The following is a 19,906-nucleotide window of genomic DNA, read 5'->3' on the forward strand; positions in this document are numbered from 1 at the left end:
GTGCTCTTTCTGAAGTGTTTCAAACGTCTCATAGCCTAGGAATTATTTTGGACCAAGTTTAGAATGGGATTTCATCATTTTAGACAGAATGTCTTACCTTCTATGTGAGAACTGTCCTTTTGAATCCCTGAAGGAAAATGGAAAGCAAATGGCTTTATCACAGTCTCTTTTGGAATATCAATGTCAAGCTCTTGCCCAAAGCTTCCTGCCTGTTCTTCTGGAGCTCATCCAGAATAAAGCAATAACTGGGGCTATTTTTTGTGACTGTACTGCATTACTAGGAAATACCATTTAACCTGCAGGGAGATGAGGTGTGCATGTTTATCAGCTGAAGAGAAAAAAATAATGGGAATTTTGCCCTGTGAAAAGCAAGTGGAGGCAGATCAAGAGGAAGAGTAATGAGGAAGCAGTAAATGGGGCAAGGTCTATCTCATAGGTCATCTGTTGCTTTTTTAGCCACTTCTGAGTCTGCTGTGTGTGTCCTGCCTGTGCCTCTCACCCAACAAAAGCCAACACAGCACAGATTTGCTGCTCTGTGGCATTTTACGTGGTCCCAATGGGTTAACTGGAAATGGTGAAATTCTTTCAGGGGAAACCTTTTGAGTATAGAATTAGACTGCCATGAAATACCAGTGCGACTTAAGTACGCAGCCTCTGGAACGAGAAACGTGCCAGGCAGATACTTCTCACATGACTCAAGGGCTTGAATTAGGAAAGACAGAAGTGATGAAGCACTATAACTGCATGAAACTTCCTTGGTGAAACCCCTTGCTGCCAAGCCACTGGATGGGATAGATGATGTACTCCCAAGCAGCTGACAAATGGCATTTTCTGAGCACACACATTTATGAAAGAAAGGCGGGATGCACTGCACATCATGATTAAACTGTTCATCCTTGTTTTGCTGAGATTATTGACAGAGTGCTTTTTCAGCAGTCTCCTCGCTTCCCCAGCCTGACTCCTCTGTGGCATCAGAAAGAGTGACAGCAGAGCAGTGACAGAATCTCTGTTAAAGATGTTGCTCTGATAAGCCAAGGAACTGTTTGCTATTCACTTTTATGTGTTATAAGCCCATGAGCTGCTTTTACAGAGAATTGTCCCTTGAAAATTAGAAGTGGCTATTGGAAGATAAATAAGTCTGAGCATGCATTGGAAGGATTAAAGTCTGTTTGGATGTGAACCATTTTTGTGTGCCTTTCTAGTTGTGAGGATCCATTGTAGAAAGGTCACTGAGAGGGAACAGACAGCTGTGATCAAGCAGAGGAAAGATGGCCAGCTTGAGGATTTTGAGCTTCACAAGGCTCTCAGCTGAAGTGGGATTCCTGTGCCTCTGATATTTTTGGCATAAGTGTAGCCCTGTGGTCATGTGCCTTTGGTCTTCACAAAGAAAAGGTTATTAGATTTACACTGATGATTAAAAACCCCAACTGTAATAAAAGAGCAGCATCAGGTGATTTCACTTGACCACTTATCAGATGACAAAATGTCACCAGAATAAAGCTGTACTTTGCATGTTACCTGCAGTTATTTCCCTGGGGGCAGGAGCTGGCTCTGGAGACAGCTGTAACCTTTCCAAACAGAGTATGGGAAGAGAGGAGGCTGCTGGAATGTGACCGCACTGCTCTACTCCAGCTATTTGGTTTCATCTTTCCCATCGTTCCATGAGCCTCCTTAGCAATTCTCAACACTTATCTAGAGGAAATCAAATTAATTAGGATTTATTTGACTTCAAAGGTGAGGAAGCATATGCCCAGAACATACTCCAGGGAGTCAGTGTGAGAACAGATGGTGAGGAATAGAAAGTCTGCTTTCCTTGCCCATTCCTTTGTCCTGTCAGTCACCTTTGGTGCACAGTCGTGAGTATGGATTCTTGAATGACTCATCCTCAAATTCCCTATTGATACTGGGACGTATTTACAAAAGGACACCAAACTTCCTAGCTAATTGGCAGAAACAGTAAAAGTTCAATTTTAAAATCTTATTATCAAGGTAAATGGCTATAAAAATGAAATGGTGGCTTGACAATCAGTGCCTAGAGATGAGAATGCTGAAAACTGCTGAGTTAAGTTTTGTATTTTGAGTATAAATGAAGTGTGCAAATTGCTTGGATGTCAAAGAACTTCCAATAATTTGACATTGAAATTGTGATTTTAAGTGCACAGGTATCAAAAAGCCAGAGCTGATGTTGATACATCAGCTGCAAAAACACATAAACACATCAGGCAGTCTGCAAGTTTTGCTTCAGTTTCTGGGTATACTCTGTTTATTATTATGCAACTTCATTGTAAAAGTCACCCTCTTTAGTGAAAAAGAAACAAAAATGCAGTAGAAAACGGGGCTTTGCTGTAGGTGCCTGTAACACATCAAAATTTCCCTGCTCTTTAGAAACGATTCCACCAAGGGTGTTTCCCTGGTGTTACTTGTTAACACCCTAATGACATGATTTATGAGCAGCAACAAAGACATAAATGAGGAAAAAAACCCACATAAACAACCCAAAGCTACCCAAGTCCCCAGACATCAAGCCTGCAGGCAAGGGCTTATTGCCAGCGCGTGCTCTTGTGCTCAGCTTTCCCCTTCATCCAGCAGAAAGCGCCTGGAATTGCTGTGCTCTCTCTGCCCTGCAAGTTCCCATCTGAACAGTCCTATCCAAACTTTTGACTTCCTTGCATCCAACCAAGCTTTGAAACTGGAGCAAACTCAGGTACATTGCTTTAGCAGGGAAGGGAGTGAAATGAATGGGCAAGGAGGCCAGCTCTTTTTAATGCCTTTTTAAGATCAGCTCTAGGTGGGGGCTTGAGGGGTCACACACACCACTGCTGCTCCTGATGGATGACACAGGGAGGGAAGTGGTTCAGCTTTGGGTGTTCAGCTTTGGGATGACACAGGGGAGGAGGTGTTCAGCTTTACCACAGGGCAGAGCTGGGGCTTCCTCCTCACGGGAGCCCCTGGGAAGACATGGTTGGGTTCGTGGTCTAGGGATATCCGTCTGGTTGAGTGCTGCTTAAGTTATGGTGATGAGGTGGAACCCAGCTTTGGTTGGTTTGAGGTTCTTTATGGTTCTGCTGACCCAGAGTGGTTATTCTTAGTTCTTGATTTTGGGTTGGCTCGTTGTTTTTAGGGGTTTTATCTCTGAATTGTGTCCCATAAGCACTTGAGGCCTCCTCGTTTGTGGAGGTGGTGTCATCGGTTGCCATGCGGTTGACAACTTCAAAGGGGTCCGAGATAAGTATCACTTAACAGAGAAAACATTTAGGAAAAGCATTTGCAATTATAATAGGTCTGAAATAACGGTATCTAACAGAGAAAGCCTTACTACAGGTAATGGTAAATAGTATCTAATAAAAAAGACACTTTACAGTGTTAACGCTCAACTGAATTCAGGAACTTTGTATTTTATTTCTTGCAGGGAGCTCTGTTGTTCTGCAGAGCACATTGTATTTTAATTTTTTAAGCTGTTAGACTAAAATATTGGATTACAAAGCTAATAAAGAGGTGGGAAAAAAAGTTCCACTTTGATTATCACATTTTCAAAGATCTTTGCAATGCAAAGGAAATACTACAACCCATTTCATAGGTAAGGAAATTAGGATCTGCTGAACAATTTTTTCCACAGCCCTACAACTGGTTTTCAAAAGCTTGGAGTAAAATGGATACTGTTTTCATTCCTGTTCTTTTACTCAGTTTTTTGGACTAAATTGCCTTTTTTATTTTCTGTATAGCAGTTTAGGTGATGTGACTTCTTTTCCCCCCTCACTGCCTTTCCCTTCCCAGAGAGTAATACTCTGTTCATAAAGCTACACATATACTAGAGGAGGGAAAGAGGAAAATATTTAAATATTACATATCTTATTTAAGTGAACTGCACTTAGCTTTGTCAGCCAGATTTTTTTTTATGATACCCCTGTAATAAAATCTTACTGACATGTGAGTAAATAATTTCAAATGAATTCTTTGTATAGAACTTCTTAGCTCTGAAACTGACATCTGTTATTTAAATAATAAACAGAAAAGTTACAGTCTGTTTTGGTTTCAGAAACTGTTTTCCAGTGAAATAACATACTACTTTGTTTAGAATCTTTTATCTTTTGTGTTCTCCAGTTGTTTCCAGAGTAATACCAAAAAATAACAAAGATCCTCAACTAGCATCTGGTTTCATGGAGCATTTTTTTCTGAAGCAAAATATTTAGCTAGGATTGGATTGTTACTGACAGCTTTTCATTTTTTCTCTTTGTGCAGGAGCTGGAGTGTGCACTGCCAGGCCTCTCAGAGTGGCAGGGGATGGCTGGATCCTCAGCTAATAACTATGCACAGAATGTCGCTTTGAAATGCCAGGAAGCAGTCGTGAGATTCCAACCAAGGTAACAGTTGGGATAACACAGCACATTTCACTTCTGATTAACTGTAGGAAAGGCTAATTCATTTGCTGCCTTCTGCATAAAATACTCAGACTCCTGGCTCTTGTTGGCAGTGGATTCTATATTTATACATCTAGGACTGTTTGGAGAAAGCAAAAGGGATAAAGATAAAATGCAAATTTCATCATTCTTTAAACCCCTTACATCTGAAGCAGAAAGAACATCCTTAGTTTAGAAACTTCAGTTCCTCTGTGCCAAGTTTCAAAAATACTTCTTTGCTTCTTTTCTTTCCTCCTCCCCCCATGCTGAATTGTGTCAGCGAAATTGTGTCAGCTCCCCCTCTTCGTCATTCTGCAAATAAGTTGGGAATTAAGTGGTTTCATTTAACAGGACTTCTCTGGTCCCAGGGCTGCAATTCTCCAATTCTATAACTCTCTTTTTGGCAGAGGCTGTGGGGTGGCAGGTGCTGTCACACCTATGATTGTTCTGCGGAAGTGGAAATGCTGGCAGCCCTGGGCTGCCCCGGGTCTTGGGGTCAGCTAGAGCCTGCCCAGGTTTCTGTGCTTCCCTGAGGAGAGGCCAAGCTCTAGCAAGGCTTTCAGTATTTAAGTTTGCAAAGCAAATATATTTTGAGAGTGCAGTTCAGGTGAGAACTCTTGCGGTTTCCAGGCCTTCTGCTGAGCAGCTACAACTCAGAGATGAGTGGGAGGCAGCAGGGAAGCTGCAGAAGTGCTGATGTCCCCGTGCAGCCATGCATGGCTGAGGCAGAGCCTGAGAGGCTGCATTTCTTCACCTGCACAGGCAGCCAGGTGTGCAGGGGAAAAGTTGGGAATTGATTGACCGGTTCCTAAGAACAATTTCTTCAGAGATGCTGGTATTAAAATACTGGTGTTTGTAGTTCCAGTGATACTTCTTCTACCAAGGCATGGAAAAGTCTCTGGAACAAGGTTGTGGGTTGCAATGCAATTAAAGAAAAAAAAAAAAGGAAAAGGGGGAATGGGGAGAGGACATAGGAAGAAGATAAGAACAGCTCTTGCTGCAGCCCCAGTAAAGACTGTACCTGCTGAGTACAAGAGCTGCTCGTAGTGAGAATAACAAGGGCTGGCTGGGTTACAGAAGGGCTGGGAGCAGTGAGACAGGCACTGCTACTCTGCCTCTCTGTCTGACTTCTATTCCAGCACTCAGGGACTGCCCAGGGAGCGCCCTTGGGCCCTTCAAGGCGGTTTTTTTTTCGTTGCAGGTGTGCACTTTATGTTCACCCTGCAGCCTGTTGCAGGTCTGCATTGCTTTCTGAGGAGTCATAGGTGTGCTTTTGAGGCATCCACCTGCAGCCCCGTATAGAGGCATTTGGATTTGATAACGTTTTTTGCCATTTGGGAAAGTCTCAGAAAGGAGCCTTCTGTTTTCTGGGTGCTGAGGTGTGCTGTGTTCTGCTGTTCTGTGAACACATCTGCTGTAACTCTGGACAGGCTGAATCAGTGCCCTGACAGGGAAAAGACACTTCAGCTCTGAGCTGTTCACCTTCCAGGTCACCCTCATGGTGGGAAGGGGGGAGCTGGCTCCTGGCCTGGACAGAGGGGAGGAGCATTGGGCCAGGATAGACTGAAGGTGACTCTGGAAAAGGAGTTTCATCCCACGGAAGACTGTGAGGTTGATGGACAGGACTTACCCTGGCATCAGCAATGCCAAGACCCCCTACATGTGTGGCACTGTGGTGTACAAGCACACAAATATCCTGGGGATGGGGATTGTGTGATCAGAGTTGGACTGCAGTGAGATTTGCAAGTTACAAAATGTAACACTCCCTTCTGGGTTTCACAGAGGAAATATGGTGGGGATTTGTTTAGGTTATCTTTAAATGTTTTCCCCAACTTTTAAAATTATATGGTTTTTAAATTGAATTTTATGCAGGTTTAAAAGTGATGTGCATAATTCAAAAATTCAGATGTTATGGTCTGTTTTTTTAAACAGCACAGTGCTCATGCAAATTTATGTCCTCCTTGAAGTCTGGTAGGGGAGCTCTGTTATGATAATAAGAATTTAGTCAGGGTTTTTTGTTGTTGTTTGTTTTTGTTGTGGTTTTTTGTTTTGTTTTGTTTTTTTTAAAGCCTCAAATGTTCATGTTACTTATTGCATCTTTGCCATCTCTGTCATGGAGAAAAGGATAATTCTGCCAAAGCTTGAGTCTATAAAGGAGGGTGAGAGATATATATTTGAGTAGTAGCCACAGAGAGATTTTAATTTTCATTATTTTATAGGATATAAATTATACAAAATAAAGGTGCCTGCAATTATTCAAAATTTCAGCTAAGGCTTGAAATAATTTTAATGTACTCAGCACAGATGGAAAATTAGGATTTGTTCCTGCTGGTTTTGAAGTTAATGGATATTTTGTGATTGACTTTTAATGAGAGTAGGATCCAAACCATAGTTATTAAATTGTAAGCCCTGTGTTGCCTGGTGACAATCAGGCAACTGCCTTTGCCTAGCAGAGCAATAGATCTTGGTGAAAATGAAAAAGCACACCCCAAAACTCTCTGTGTAGAGTAAGATCAGCTCAACACACGAGACTGAAAACGTAAATGCTTGTCACACAAAAATGGTTACTCACCTTAAGGATTTCAGTATTTCCAGAATCCAAAGAATTGTGAATGATGTAAAATTTCATACAGTTCCTGTACAAAGTGCTGCTATCATTTACTCTTTGCTTTTGTCTTTCTTTAAAAAATCGTTTTGTTTTAATTTTATTATGGAGAATTCTCTTTTGCTGTCTTATGCACCCTGAAAGGAGTCATCCAAATGAATACAGAAGTTAACAAATCTGACACATGCTGTTTTCATCCTTTCCTTCATGTCTAGCTCTAGTTCAATGCAATAAATCACCCTAAATGTTTTTTCTTCATTAGTGAATTAGTTCTTCAGCTGTTTGTAGCCTTGCAGCTGCCTCCTTACGTGTTATTAAACCAAACGACAAATATTTCACTCTTTCCTATTAAATTTCTCCTTTTGCTGTTCTCATGACTCATTTCTGTTCCTATGGGGATTGCACATTTTAGATCCTGTTAGGAGCCAAGTGATTGTTCACCCTGGTGTAGCTCTGTAATGTGTCTGGTTTGGTAAGAAAAGTGGCATTGCCATTAATTCAGTCTTTAAATGCTTCACAAATCCAGGAAGAACTACAACAAACACCTCTGCATCTCTCTGTTCCGGTTTTGAAGTCTCTAGAGGCTTTTACAGCGTTTTGGTTTTTTTCTGGGATTACTCTGAGCCCAGAAAAATGTGAATTATTTTGTGCAGAAGATTTTGGGTTTTGTGTTGGGTGTGATCACATCTCTGAGGGAGTCTCCAGGGGCCAGCAGACATCACCATCTTCTCAGCACTGACAGGTCTCATTCTCTGAAGTTTCTCTCATTCTCTGCATTTTTCTTGCTCTCCCTGAGTCGAGAGTCAGCTTGTGGTAAACCCCTATCAGGCTCTGAAGTCACCTGTGAAAAGCCTCAGCTTGTTTTGGGGATGGACAGGGGGGTGGTGGGAGGCTGTTGGGGCTGCTCACTCAGTCTGTGGGAGGCCATTTTCAGACTTCAGTTTCCTTCCTTGGTGTAGTGAATTATCACTTAACCCTGACACAGCTGGGAGCTGCATGGGGCACAGCTCCTCAGTGGCCACACTCAGGGGGAAGAGATTTGCCCCTCACTAGTCCAGGACCTTCCTTTCCTCTCCCCACTGCTGTGGAGAAGCAGCAATACACTGAGAGAAAACCAAAGGTGTGACATCTCTGATGGCAGCAAAGTGACACTCACTAGAAGATGTGGACCTCTCTCTTACAGGATTTCCAGGCACCTGGGGCCTTTCTGAAATTTGTGAAAGCAGAAGATTGGGAGTCTGAAATGCCATCAAATTTAAATATGGAAACATTTTTTCTTTATGGCTGTGATATGGGAAAACTCTTGTTCCTGATGTAAAGCATGTGGGACAAATTGTGCTTAGATTTAAGCATATGTTTGAGCTTTCTCTTGCCTCACCGAGCCACAGATCATAACATCTGTAGAACCTTTTGACACGATAGAGTGAGCCCAGATATTAATGTCATAGTTTCCAGGACTTCATTAAGAGTTTAAATGTATTATTTAGGATTCCAGTAAAATCACTATTGTTTTGAATGGGTTAAAAATTAGAAATGTTACTTTCATAGAAATACTTTTTTTTTAATAAAACAAACTTATTCTGTAATTTATAAGTTATATACACACATGATGAAAAGCTTGAGATATTTGTAGCACAGATAGGCAATCTCTTGAATGACTTTTTAAATTTTGTTTTGTAGAATAGATCAGAGCACAAGCATTTCACCAAAAGAGGCAACGGATCAATTTAACAACTTAAATGAGGTAAGCATAACCAGAAGTTGAAATGTGATGTTATAAATTTTGAATAGATGTTCTGGTTTTTTTGTTAATTTTAAGGTGTTGGAATAATGTAATTGCTTAATAATCCTAGGTTAGCTTTTTAGTGAATCATTGTAGTCGTGTTTTTGGAGAAAAGCTTAAAAGTGTGATATGAATCTGCTAAAATAGTTTAAAAGAAGCAAGAGATTATAAAGCTTCTTTAAGCCAACTTTAGGTTGCTTTTTGTTTATTCTCAGAAAATAATCAAACACTTAATATTGACTGAGTGAAGCGACATCTTTCAAGAACATTTGATTTTTTCCTCAAATTACAGCTCAAAATGGTTGATCTGTTAAATATATTTTGTTTAAAAATAAGGAGTTCTCAAGGTTGCTACATCCTGCATAAATAAACAATGAACAGCACAAGGGAGTCTAAAAGGTGTTCTGGTTGTAAGATGGAAGGAGGGGAGAGCTGAAGAGAGGAAGTAAGGAAAGCCAAATAACACTAGTGACACTTGAAACAAGCTGCTTTCACAGGGATTATGCCAGGAGCACAGTGTGAGTGAAGCACAGAAAAGCTATTTGTGTGATCATGTGGAACAATGGATGAGCCTGGGCGAGGCCCTCACAGTCAGCAATATCCTGGGACGGGCAGGGGGGTAAAGCCAAGCTTTGCCCTTATAGAAAGGGGGAGACCCTATTAATGCCTTGGGAAGGCTGACCTGGAACACAGACTGGACAGGGCTAGAGAATAAAGTAGGTATTTATTGAAAGGCCTTTAAGGGTACACCTTGGGCAGGACAAGAGCCTGGCCAGGGCTACACCCAAGATGGACTGAAAATGGTAACAAAATGGACAGCCTGTCATGAAGTCTTACAGTTTTATAAGTTTTGGTCCCTTTGCATATTGGGGCCCAATTGTCCAACCACAGCCTCAGGTCGTGAGGTCTCATCCTTCTTGTTCCTCCCTTCCATCCACCGTTGTTTGTACTTTTAGGCCTGAAAGTAGTACTTGTTGTCCTTGGTCTCCAGCAGGAAAAGGATTTGTTTTGTCTCCCTGCTCTGTGAAGAGAGCTAACACTTAACATGAAGCTCAGAACTGCACCCCTAGGCAGCACAGAAACTGAAAAACATAAAAGTTAAAACTTAAGGCATCACTATAAATCATCTCCCCACACCTGGGGACTCTGCACCCAGCACAGAATCCACTCACACTGCAGGGAGAGTGCCGGACACAGGACTTACACGGGGGGAGCAGTTGGGGTTCTTAGTGCAGGCCAAGACATTACAGCAGAAGCAGTGGGAGAAGAGGGCTGGGTGAAGAGAAGCCCATTCCTGAAAAACTCTGGAAAAGAAAGCTTTGTTTCTATAATGAACCAGAGAACATCTGTATCTATTAATAGATGCCTGACTTTCATTAGGGGAAGACCACAACGTGTCCTTTTAAAGGAATTCAGACCTAATCTTCTCCTTCAGTGAATTATTTCTTTTGCATTTTGTGTCACTTTTGTGCAGCTTGCTGTAGAAAAGCTCACAAGCTGGCACATGCTGACAATCAGGGCACATTCAGTGACCAATACGAGGGAATACACTCAGCCTCTGTTCAGCCACCTCAGGCCCTGGGAGAAATCATGAGGTTACTGTTTCTTTTGAGAAGCCCCAGTGCAAATATTCACTGAAGCTTCCGCTTGAAAGCCTCTATTTAAAATCCTTGCAAAGGATTCCTTAAAGGTTAAGAAAAAATATTGTAATGAATAAATCAGTGAAAAATATTAAAACCGATGATTAGATTAGAAATCAAAATAATTTGTTAATAACCAATGAGGAATGAGCAAGGGTTACAACCTGGTGCTTTCTTTTGCAAAATCTTAGATGTTTTTGTGTCTCAGGTCTATTGCAAACTCAAAAGGACCTGTGCCATAAGAAAATAAATTCTCTTTCTGGAGTAGAGAAAATGGTGCCTCTCTTCACTGCTCACCCATGGCATTATGCAGACCCAGGGCATATCTTGTTCTATCTTATTGTTGCTTGTTTGTTCCCCATAAAGGAAGTTCTGAATTGAAAATGTCATATGCCTCAAAGCACAAATATTGTCTTAACAGATACTGCAGAGATTTATTTATGCTCGTATAAAATGTGCCTATCTTATTTTAACCTGAATTCTCAGATTAAAACGCTGTTCCAGTGTGACATATAAAAGCATTAATTTCCTTAGAGTGAAAAAAAAACTGAACAGGTTGAAATTTGCTCAGTTTCTTTCCAATATGAATCACTTCAAAGGCTATTAAATGTTGAAAACTTGGATTATTCTCCTTCTCTGTCTCAGCTGATTTCATAAATCCATTAATCCATCAGTAAACTGGATATAATAGAATAGCTGCCTTCCTGTCTGGGAGGCGCCGGGTGCAGGCATCCTTTTCATTCAGGAACACTGTGTGTGGGTCAGTTTATGCAGAAAGCACCAAGCCTGGGCTTTGCTCCTCATCCCTGCTGTATGTATCCTCTGCCCTGACAGAGTCTGAGCAGAGCCTATGGCTGGGGCACACCTGAGTCCTTTACCTTTCCCTCAGTTCTTAAATTTATCCAACCTTTGGATGTCCGTGAGAATGAAATTAAAGATGCTGATAACAGTACTGCTTTATCAGGGAAAGAAATTCTGAGGGCGGGGGCTCTCATTTGTCACATTGTCTCCTGTCACCTGGACATGGTGACCAACACATCCCACAGCCCTCTCAGTGCCACAGCATTTTGGTGGTGAACTGGGAGAATTTGTTCTTTCAGTGTCCCACTCTCCACAGGGATTTAACAGTGTGTGGCATTCATCTCTAGATGTAAGAGATTATCTGTTACCTCAGTAATTCCTTTCCCTAGGGCCTCCCCTCTTCATTTTCAGTAATCCCTGGTTGTAAGGAGTGATGGCCAGTGGGTGCAGGCTTAGTTGTAGAGAAGGTGTCTCTACTACAAGCTGAGCTTCCTCTGGGAGTGGCAGTCCTTTCTCCAGCAGACAAGGCTATGACACCTCAGTGACTGTGTTTTCTTAAAGTATTATCAAAAATAACAAGTGAGTGAGAAGGACCACGCTGTAACTCTTCCTTTCTCCACCTTCCTATAAGTATCTTCATTTTATCATTATTTGTAATAATGTGCAATGCTTTTTCTCTAGTGGAATTGGCTTAGCTCAAGATCTTTGAATTGTCAGTTGCTTTAAGAGGACATAAAAAGAGATAACAAACCTTTGTCCAAGACAATTATAATTGTTTATTTTTCAAACTTTTAGGATACTCTTCTTAAGATAAAATGATATGGTTATTTTTCCAAGGCAATTTATGGATCCATTTGAGATATTAGTATGTCCTTTGATTTGCATTAGCAGGGATCATGAATTACTGCATCAGAAACACTCATGCTACTAGTCACTAGAGTGAAGCTGGAATGAGCACCAAATCCGAAGTGTTTGAACTGAGATCTTAGCTGATACAGAACATCACAGCTTAAATTTCTTCAATTATACTGGACTGCCATGTAGGGGCTTTCTCAAATGGGTAATGGTGCCCGCCATGGCCTAACTTTTTCCCTCTGTGTGTGTTTCAGCTGTTTGCACTGGCTTCTAACATGTTTAGCAATTTCCTTTGGCCAGCCACGGGCAGAGGTGGCCTAGGCAGGGCCCAGGGACAGGGCTGGCCATGGGAGGGCTGTGAGCAGCATGTGCCCAGGCTGGTTCTCCCCTGGAGCAGATGTGCTGGCCTTTGTGCTTGGCCTTTGCTCTAAGCTGTGTCCCCTGACACGTTTCCTGCATAGTGCAGTGTGGCAGTGCCATTACACTCTGCTGTGGTTTAGGAGTAAGGTGGGGTTGGTGGTACACTCCAGATTCATCATCTCCTTGGTAACAGCAAGACGATCAAAGCTACTTAGTGTTTTTCTCAAATCCCTGTGAAGGGCACACTCATGAAAATAGATAAGATATTTAAATAATAATAATTATTATATGATTTTTTTAAAATGTTTTGGAAGTGGCTGGAAATTTTCATCCACCCACCTTCCCCAGATGGGTGAAAAATATCACTTAGAGCAACTGAATATAAACCAGCTGGTGAATTACAGCATAAGCATTTCTGAAGTACAATGTTTAACAATGTAGTCTGTGAGAATGCTTTTACACTGCACTTCCCATAAATAATAATGTATCATAAGGAATAATCATGCAAAGTGAATGTATTTTCTTGAAATGAGATTTTTCTGTCAAATGCTTGAAGTAACAGCCCATGAAGGTTAAGTCCTTGTGTCAGACATTGACTTATTTTTCCTTATTGGCACATTCGTATGGGTTGGTATCTGTGTTCTCCCTAATTTTCAGCAGCTCTTCTGCTGGTAAGGTCTAGGCTGGAATCAGAGTCCTCACTGGTTTGTAGCTGGTTTGGTCATCTTTTTCTAGATGACATTAATGACTGTAAAATTCTGCCTGTCTGTGATAATTCCACAGGCACTTCATTTGGATTTAGTTGGGATGACAGACACTGGGAAATGAGGACTTCCTAAAACAGTGCCATATGTATAATGCAAGTCAGCACCCTTCCTTTGACAAGGAAATGCATTGCCACCTGAAAACTTCTAGGGGCAAGAAGGTTTCCATAATTTTCCTGAATTCTATAAAAGGAATGAAAGGATAAAGCAAGAAAGTCTTCCCCGCTCTTCTCAGACAACCTACTTTCTTTCTTTTAAGTTTAAGTTATCTTTGGGATTACAAAACAGGTGCCTTACAACAAAAATAACGGAAAGATGTATTAAACTACTCATTACATAGGGGATGTATTGTCACACAAAGGAAACCAATAAATCAATTCATTTTTCATTAAATTAATCAATAAATTGGTTTCAGGTATTTGACAGAGTGAGGGAAAGAGTTTTCAGGATATAAATTTGAGGATTTTTTTTCTTTGCAACTCAGATTATTTTCTTCAGAAAATGCCCTTCATAAATATGTATCACTTGAGTGACTTAATGTTATACATACTTTCTGTGTGTGGCAGCTGTGTGGTTATTAGGACAGCCTTGTGTGGTTTTGTTTTACGTTGTAAGCTGTATTTCCCTTGAGATGGGGGAGCTGAATGCATGGGGTGTGGGGAGTGACTCATTTTGCCCAGTCAGATGGTGATTAGGGCTTTCACAGCATTTCCATCACAGCGAGATGCTTGTGTCAGATCGTGCAGCTCAGTACTGCATGCAGCATTAAAAATTTAAATCGGAGCTGGACCACTCATGGCACAGAGGCTGGGAGTGATGTGGCAGATAACTATCCCTGTCATTGATTTGCCTGCAGCCAGTGACAACGATGTGCTGATTTTACCTTTGCAGCCCTGTAGAACCGGCAGCAGCCCACATAAAAGCCATGTCTACATAACGAAGTCTCTCTAAAATAGCCAATTAAAAAAATATCTCTCCCAAGAATCCCATGAGTGAGCGTGTTCTCAGTAACTCTTTGTTCACTGCTGTGTACTGCACTCACAGGCTGGAGAGGGAGATTTGATTTTTTATGAATGGTAAATGGGGAGGGACATAATGTCATCAGATCGTGATGTCAGCCCAATGAATGAAATACTTCCTTAATGTATTGCTTCGAGCCCAAGCAGAGGGACACCCTCTCAGTTTGTCTTCCTGGAATAAATCATCTTCGGCTGACAAAGTCATCTTCCCCACGTGCCGTGAATAATCCATGTAAATCGGGACTCAGATATCCAGGAGTCAGGAAACTCGTGGAATAGTGCGCGTTTGTTCTCCCCCATCCTCCCGGAGCTGGCAGTGAACACCCCTTTGCAGGCACTGCCGATGGGCTCTGGGAGTTGAAGAGCAAGTGCTGATCCCTGTTGTTCTCTACCCAGCCCAATGTTCTGCTTTTGTCTGCAGAATTCTTTGTTGAAGCTGCAAGCCCTGGAAACTGATCTGTGCTCTGCGTTTCTGCCAGCCCAGGAGGAAACTCCCCAGCTGCCGGCACCCAAGGACACAGCCCCTTCTCCAGCCCAAAGCAGCGTGCAAGCTGATGGGGCCGGGTGTGGAGGTAAGCGAGCGTGCCATGATGTGTTCTCATTTGCAATTATAAAAATTCCTTGTGGCTTGCACTTTAAATCAGGCTTGCAGCCCTCTGGGAAACAGTGCAGAGCTAATGCAAAGCACCATTTCCTCCTGCAAACGCTGTGTAACGTGAAAAGGGGCGATACCTGTTAAAAGAACGGAAATTAACGGCTGTAACCCTCCGGTTTTCTGAGAGGGAATTTTCCTTTTCAGAGAGATCTTAAGAATCCAAATTCTTTTATTTTTAGCTTTAATCTGTTATTCTTCCCGAAGTAAATTTTCTCTCTTTACTTCCTATGTCTGTATTGTGTGAAATCACCTGCCATATCATGTAATTCTATTTTTGTCATTCTTTTTGTCAGAGAAATATCACTTCATTTCTCCTATTATTGATTTTAATTTAATGCATCAGCAGAGAGATAGCGAAGGTGAGTTTTACAGCATGTGGATTTTAATCATTCATGATCTTGTATTATTACTCAGCTGGGCAAACTGTGGTGTGTTATCTCTCCCTCATCCCTCAGAAGGGAAATAAATAGCCCTAAGGCTCAGCACTATTTTCGTCAATTCATGGCTTGTAGTCACAGGGCTGGCAGAGTCGTGATGCTCAATAGAAGAGGAGTCACTGCTCATGAAAAATAGGTCAAAGGCAGTATGACTAATACATCTCACAGACAAGTGACATGAATACACAAATACCTAAGTCGTGCACCATGTATGGTTCAAATTAAGGCAGGTAGGTCAGTAATCCCTTTGCAATTGATGCTTCATATCAGAAAAAAATCTGCGTTTAGAAGAACTTATTTGAAGAGCTGCTTGCTCAGCATTTTCAGCAAGAAATAACATTGAATTATTTACAAAAAAACCCCAAAAAACCAAAACCCCTCCAAAATCATAAATTATAGTGTTCTGCTTCAAAAATTCCAAAGCTCGAGGTTGGCATTGGAAAAATCAAGGAACAATGTATGTAGAAATCAAATTATTATAAAGATGAAGGAATCTAAAAATGCTGGATGTCCTGGGTTTTATTTTAAAAAAGAGGATGCTTTAGTCCAGCCAGGCAAATACCTAAATAGCTCTTGGATACGGTTATGGAGCCGGGTCTGGGGCTAACCTTGACGGGGATCTGGAGCGGAGATAGGTCTCATTTGTGTGCTGCACATTCTGCAGCTCACCCAAAATCTGCACTGACTCCTTTCCTTTGTGGCAGGGTGGAGTTTTCCTCCTTTCCCAGTAGTTTGCTGCATTATTTTGCTTTGGTGGTTTCATAGTTCATTCTTAGGATGGTTCCTAATTGTTCACCTTAATCGTTTTTTGCTGTTTTGATTAGATTTTCTTTTTATTTATGCTGGTAGTGACTGCTGCTTCCACTCCCATTTCCCCTCTGCAGCCACATGGGGAAATGTTGCATGATGTAGCGTTTCTCTCTGACCGTTTCAGAGCATGCTCTGCCACTCCAGCAGTCCAGACTCGTGCCTTAGTTAAAGCTTATCTATTTAATGGGTTTTAATGTGCCCTCATTTCTGTTAACATCTGCTTTGTGGTTTGTGGCATTTTTAGTAACTTGCCATTTTGCACAGACAGGGCTGGTCTTAATTCTGTCTCTTAAATGACTACTGAAATCTTCTGATGCTGGACTATTGGCTACTTGAGCTCCACCTTGGCTGGAAGTCCAGGGATTTGTACCAGGCTGGGAAGAGAGGATGTGCCATATATGTTCCATCTTTAGTTATCAGCCTTTCTTCAGTGGATCAGGAAAAATAAACACATTCCTTTCATTCACATCCTAGTCAACAAATTTTAGAAAAGTGTACATCATATGTATGGAGAATGAAGATTCAACAGTCTAGTAAGGTGACAGTATGCTCCAGGATGTAAATTTTAAGGGGATGAACAGTAACTTATCTCTGAGCAAAGTCAGCATTTTCTGGTTTACTTTTGTTTATATGAAAGCTGAATTAGAGTTGCCAAATTGAGAATCTAAAGAATTTGAGGGGTACCTAAGTTTTTTAAAGGGGTAATTATAGAAAAGTAGGATGTAATTTCTGTAACTTTTGGATATGAGATTACATCAAATATGTGCCTGTAGCAGTGAGCAGCTGAACCTAACTACAGGAAGTTCTAAAGGACTGTTAAATTAAAAATCCTGATGGAGGCATTCACAGATGTAATTTGTTTGATGGCCTTAAGTGTTAACTAAAAATGGGGTTGGTTGGAGCTTGTCATCACCCTGAGATGTCCCACTATTTTAGTAGTTGTGCCACCAAAATGAATCAGTTTGAATTATTTGCTGACCACTTCTGACCATTCAGTAGTAATTTAATGCACCTCTAGTAGAGTTGGAACTAAACCCTTCCTTGGGCCACAGCAAAGTTGCACCATGTTCAAGTCTTGCAGACCTTGTTGTCAGAAGGCCAAGGAAATGAAAGTGCCCTGGCCTTTGGGAAATATTCCCAAATTAGAAATCATGCAGGTTGTCTCCCTTTTGTTTGCTAACAGAACAAAAGAACCTCCTTGAGCTTTGTGTGTTTGGTTTTACACTGGAGCTGCACCAGCCACTACTTGTCCTTTGCATGTTTCTTCCAGGAGTGCTTAGTCTTGAACGTGTGCATTTCTTCCAGTTCTAAGACTGGGTTGGGCCTATAAAATTGTCTGCTTGTAGATGTGAGGAGGAGCAAATGTCTGTGACCATACAGTTTATCAGTGGTACAGGCTATCTCCTGCAAAAAGGACATTTTTAGGTCCACAGGAAATCAGAGTTCAAATGTTGGAAAGTTATTTCCTTCACCTATAAAACACAGACCGGCTGATCTTTTTATCACATCATTTTTCCTTTCAGAATGAGGGCACTGCTACTTAATATAAGAGAATTTATTCCTTGTAATAACAGAACGTGAAAATCTGTGCAACTGTTCTTAGTCAACCTACTTCACAGTGATTATGTGTTTCTTGAAGTTCAGTGATGGTGAAATTAAAGCAAGGGAAGCCAGGTTCTTCTCACTCAGAAAAAAAACAACCCAGCAACAACAACAGATCAAAACTCAACTAAAGGTATTAATTTTTAAAAATCTTTCAGGGTAAGGAAAGAGTACTTTCCAAAAAGAGAGAACACTTTTTTTTTTTTTGCAGAACACCAGTTATTCCCGCTATTGTCACTGCCTGCCTGTTGTCAGTGTCCATGATTTCCCAGCACTGGTCAGTGCCCTACCCCTGCTTCTCCCAGCTGCCTTCCTGGGGTCTCTCTGTCAGAGGATTTCAATCTCATTCAAGGTTTAGGAGATTTGGGTGTTGCTCTGGTATCTTGGAGAGCTGAACTTGGCCTACAGAGTGTGAAGTTCTTAGAGGAAGGTTCCAAGGTTAGCTTTAATAATCAACTACATTGTCTCATTGTGAAAAATGTTTATCATAATTATAATGGATGATGCTGGTAAGAGTAGATGAGCTTATAAATACAAGAATCATGTATAACTTTTGCTTGCCAGACTAAACTGTGATTATACAATATACAATAGGATTTTTTTGTTGTCGGTAAAGCACAAATAGTTCGATAGTGCCCAATAAAATTATATTTAAGCCATTGCAACTACCATTTTTTAGAGAAATATGGGGTTGTTTTTTTTTTGAAGGGTGCCATTCAGAGCTGGTTTTTCCCCACTGTCACAGTGCAGCAATAGGGATTTGTGGGTTTTGTGTTTGTTGGGAAAGAGGCCAAATAATAAAATGTACTACAAATATTACTCCATTCAAATCCTGAAAAAAATACTCACTCAGCATGGGAATGTGATGTCTCATGTGGAAAGCAGAAAATCAAAAATGAAGGTAAAAAGATCTTACCTAAACCTGCCAGTTCTTCTGTGAGTAAACTCATGTACAGTTGTTTTTCTGTGCAGTTTTAGACTTCCATTGAATAAAAAGATTCTGTGAAATGTATTAGAATGCATGACATATGGTAAATATAATACGGATTAGAATTGACACACATGCTGCCTGGAAATGCAAAGTAATAGATATGAATTGAAAACATGTATATATGAATGGGTTTAGGAAAAAAAAGAAACTAATGTTGCTGGTGTAAAATGTAATGTACTATGGAAATTGCTGTAGGGGAACCTGAATGAGAGCACAAATTTTGCTTTAGCAAAGCAAGAGAGAAGAATTTTGGGCAAGAAATTATATGTTCTGGAGTTTCTCCCTAGAAAGTATAATCTGCATTAAATCCCAGTCATCTGATAGCAAACGATCAACTGGGTTAGATCATCCTCATCCATTTCAACTACTGAGGGTGAGGAAGAAGATTCAATGAATATTCCCTTCAATGTACTCAGGTAGAGTACAGTGAAGATGAATCCCTGATGTTCCCTTAGGTAGGCCCTGCAATGTCCCATTATTTTTCATGCTACCCATAAACAGAACCAGTGTGATGAGGTTCATCAATTCCTACATGTTCTAGCTTGACCATCACTATAAAACAAATTTTACCTTTTAAAGCATCTGTGGTGAGGTTTGCATTTACAGTTCCAGACATTGTTAACACAGTACCACAAGCATGACTCCTCCAAGGAGCAGCCACTGCCCATGACCTTGAGTAAATAAATTGAATGTTCTTGGTGGTGGTTGTTATTTTTATATCTTGTGTTCTTTGAGCCAAGGGTATGTTACTGTCACTGAAAAAAAATCCTGCAGGATGCTGCAAGCAGCCCTGGAGGTTCTTAGCACCAGGACATATTATATTTTGACCTTCCTTTCTCTTCACCAGGGGAGTAAATGATAAACCACAAAATTAAACTTACTGTGGACACTCATCATCTTCTTCAGCAATGTGACTTTCAAAAGCAAACAGATCTATGAAAATACAAGTAATGCTTCTATTCTGGGAAGCTCTCCATCTTTACTTCGTAGTTTATAAATACACCCATCCACCTCCTCCTGTGGAACTCAAAAAGGATTTATGTGAAGCCAGTGACAGTATTCTATTTTCTCATCCTCAATGCTGTGTCCACCCTGCATGCAACACTTTGCTGATCTGTTTGCTGTTCACTTTGAATATGTGTGCTTGGAATACTTCTGTAAGGAGAAATTTTTATTGACCTAGGTAG

The 19,906-nt window shown here is 41.0% G+C and overlaps 1 protein-coding gene across 2 annotated transcripts in view; it reads left to right on the plus strand.

The window, feature by feature from the left end:
• FAM13C (family with sequence similarity 13 member C) overlaps positions 1 to 19,906 on the plus strand; it is a gene marked incomplete at its 3' end in the record, with an annotated part of 86,477 nt that overhangs the window by 50,182 nt on the left and 16,389 nt on the right. The window contains exons 4-7 of one of the 2 annotated variants that reach the window (XM_083866558.1): positions 4,240 to 4,361; positions 8,683 to 8,746; positions 14,646 to 14,796; positions 15,173 to 15,238. In XM_083866558.1, the coding sequence (XP_083722684.1) occupies positions 4,240 to 4,361; positions 8,683 to 8,746; positions 14,646 to 14,796; positions 15,173 to 15,238 (403 nt within the window). The remainder of the gene's footprint in view (positions 1 to 4,239; positions 4,362 to 8,682; positions 8,747 to 14,645; positions 14,797 to 15,172; positions 15,239 to 19,906) is intronic. The other variant, XM_083866559.1, reaches the window with a different exon arrangement.

Source organism: Zosterops lateralis (genome assembly GCF_965231275.1).
Source record: "Zosterops lateralis genome assembly, chromosome: 8".
Classification (NCBI taxonomy): Eukaryota; Metazoa; Chordata; class Aves; order Passeriformes; family Zosteropidae; genus Zosterops; species Zosterops lateralis.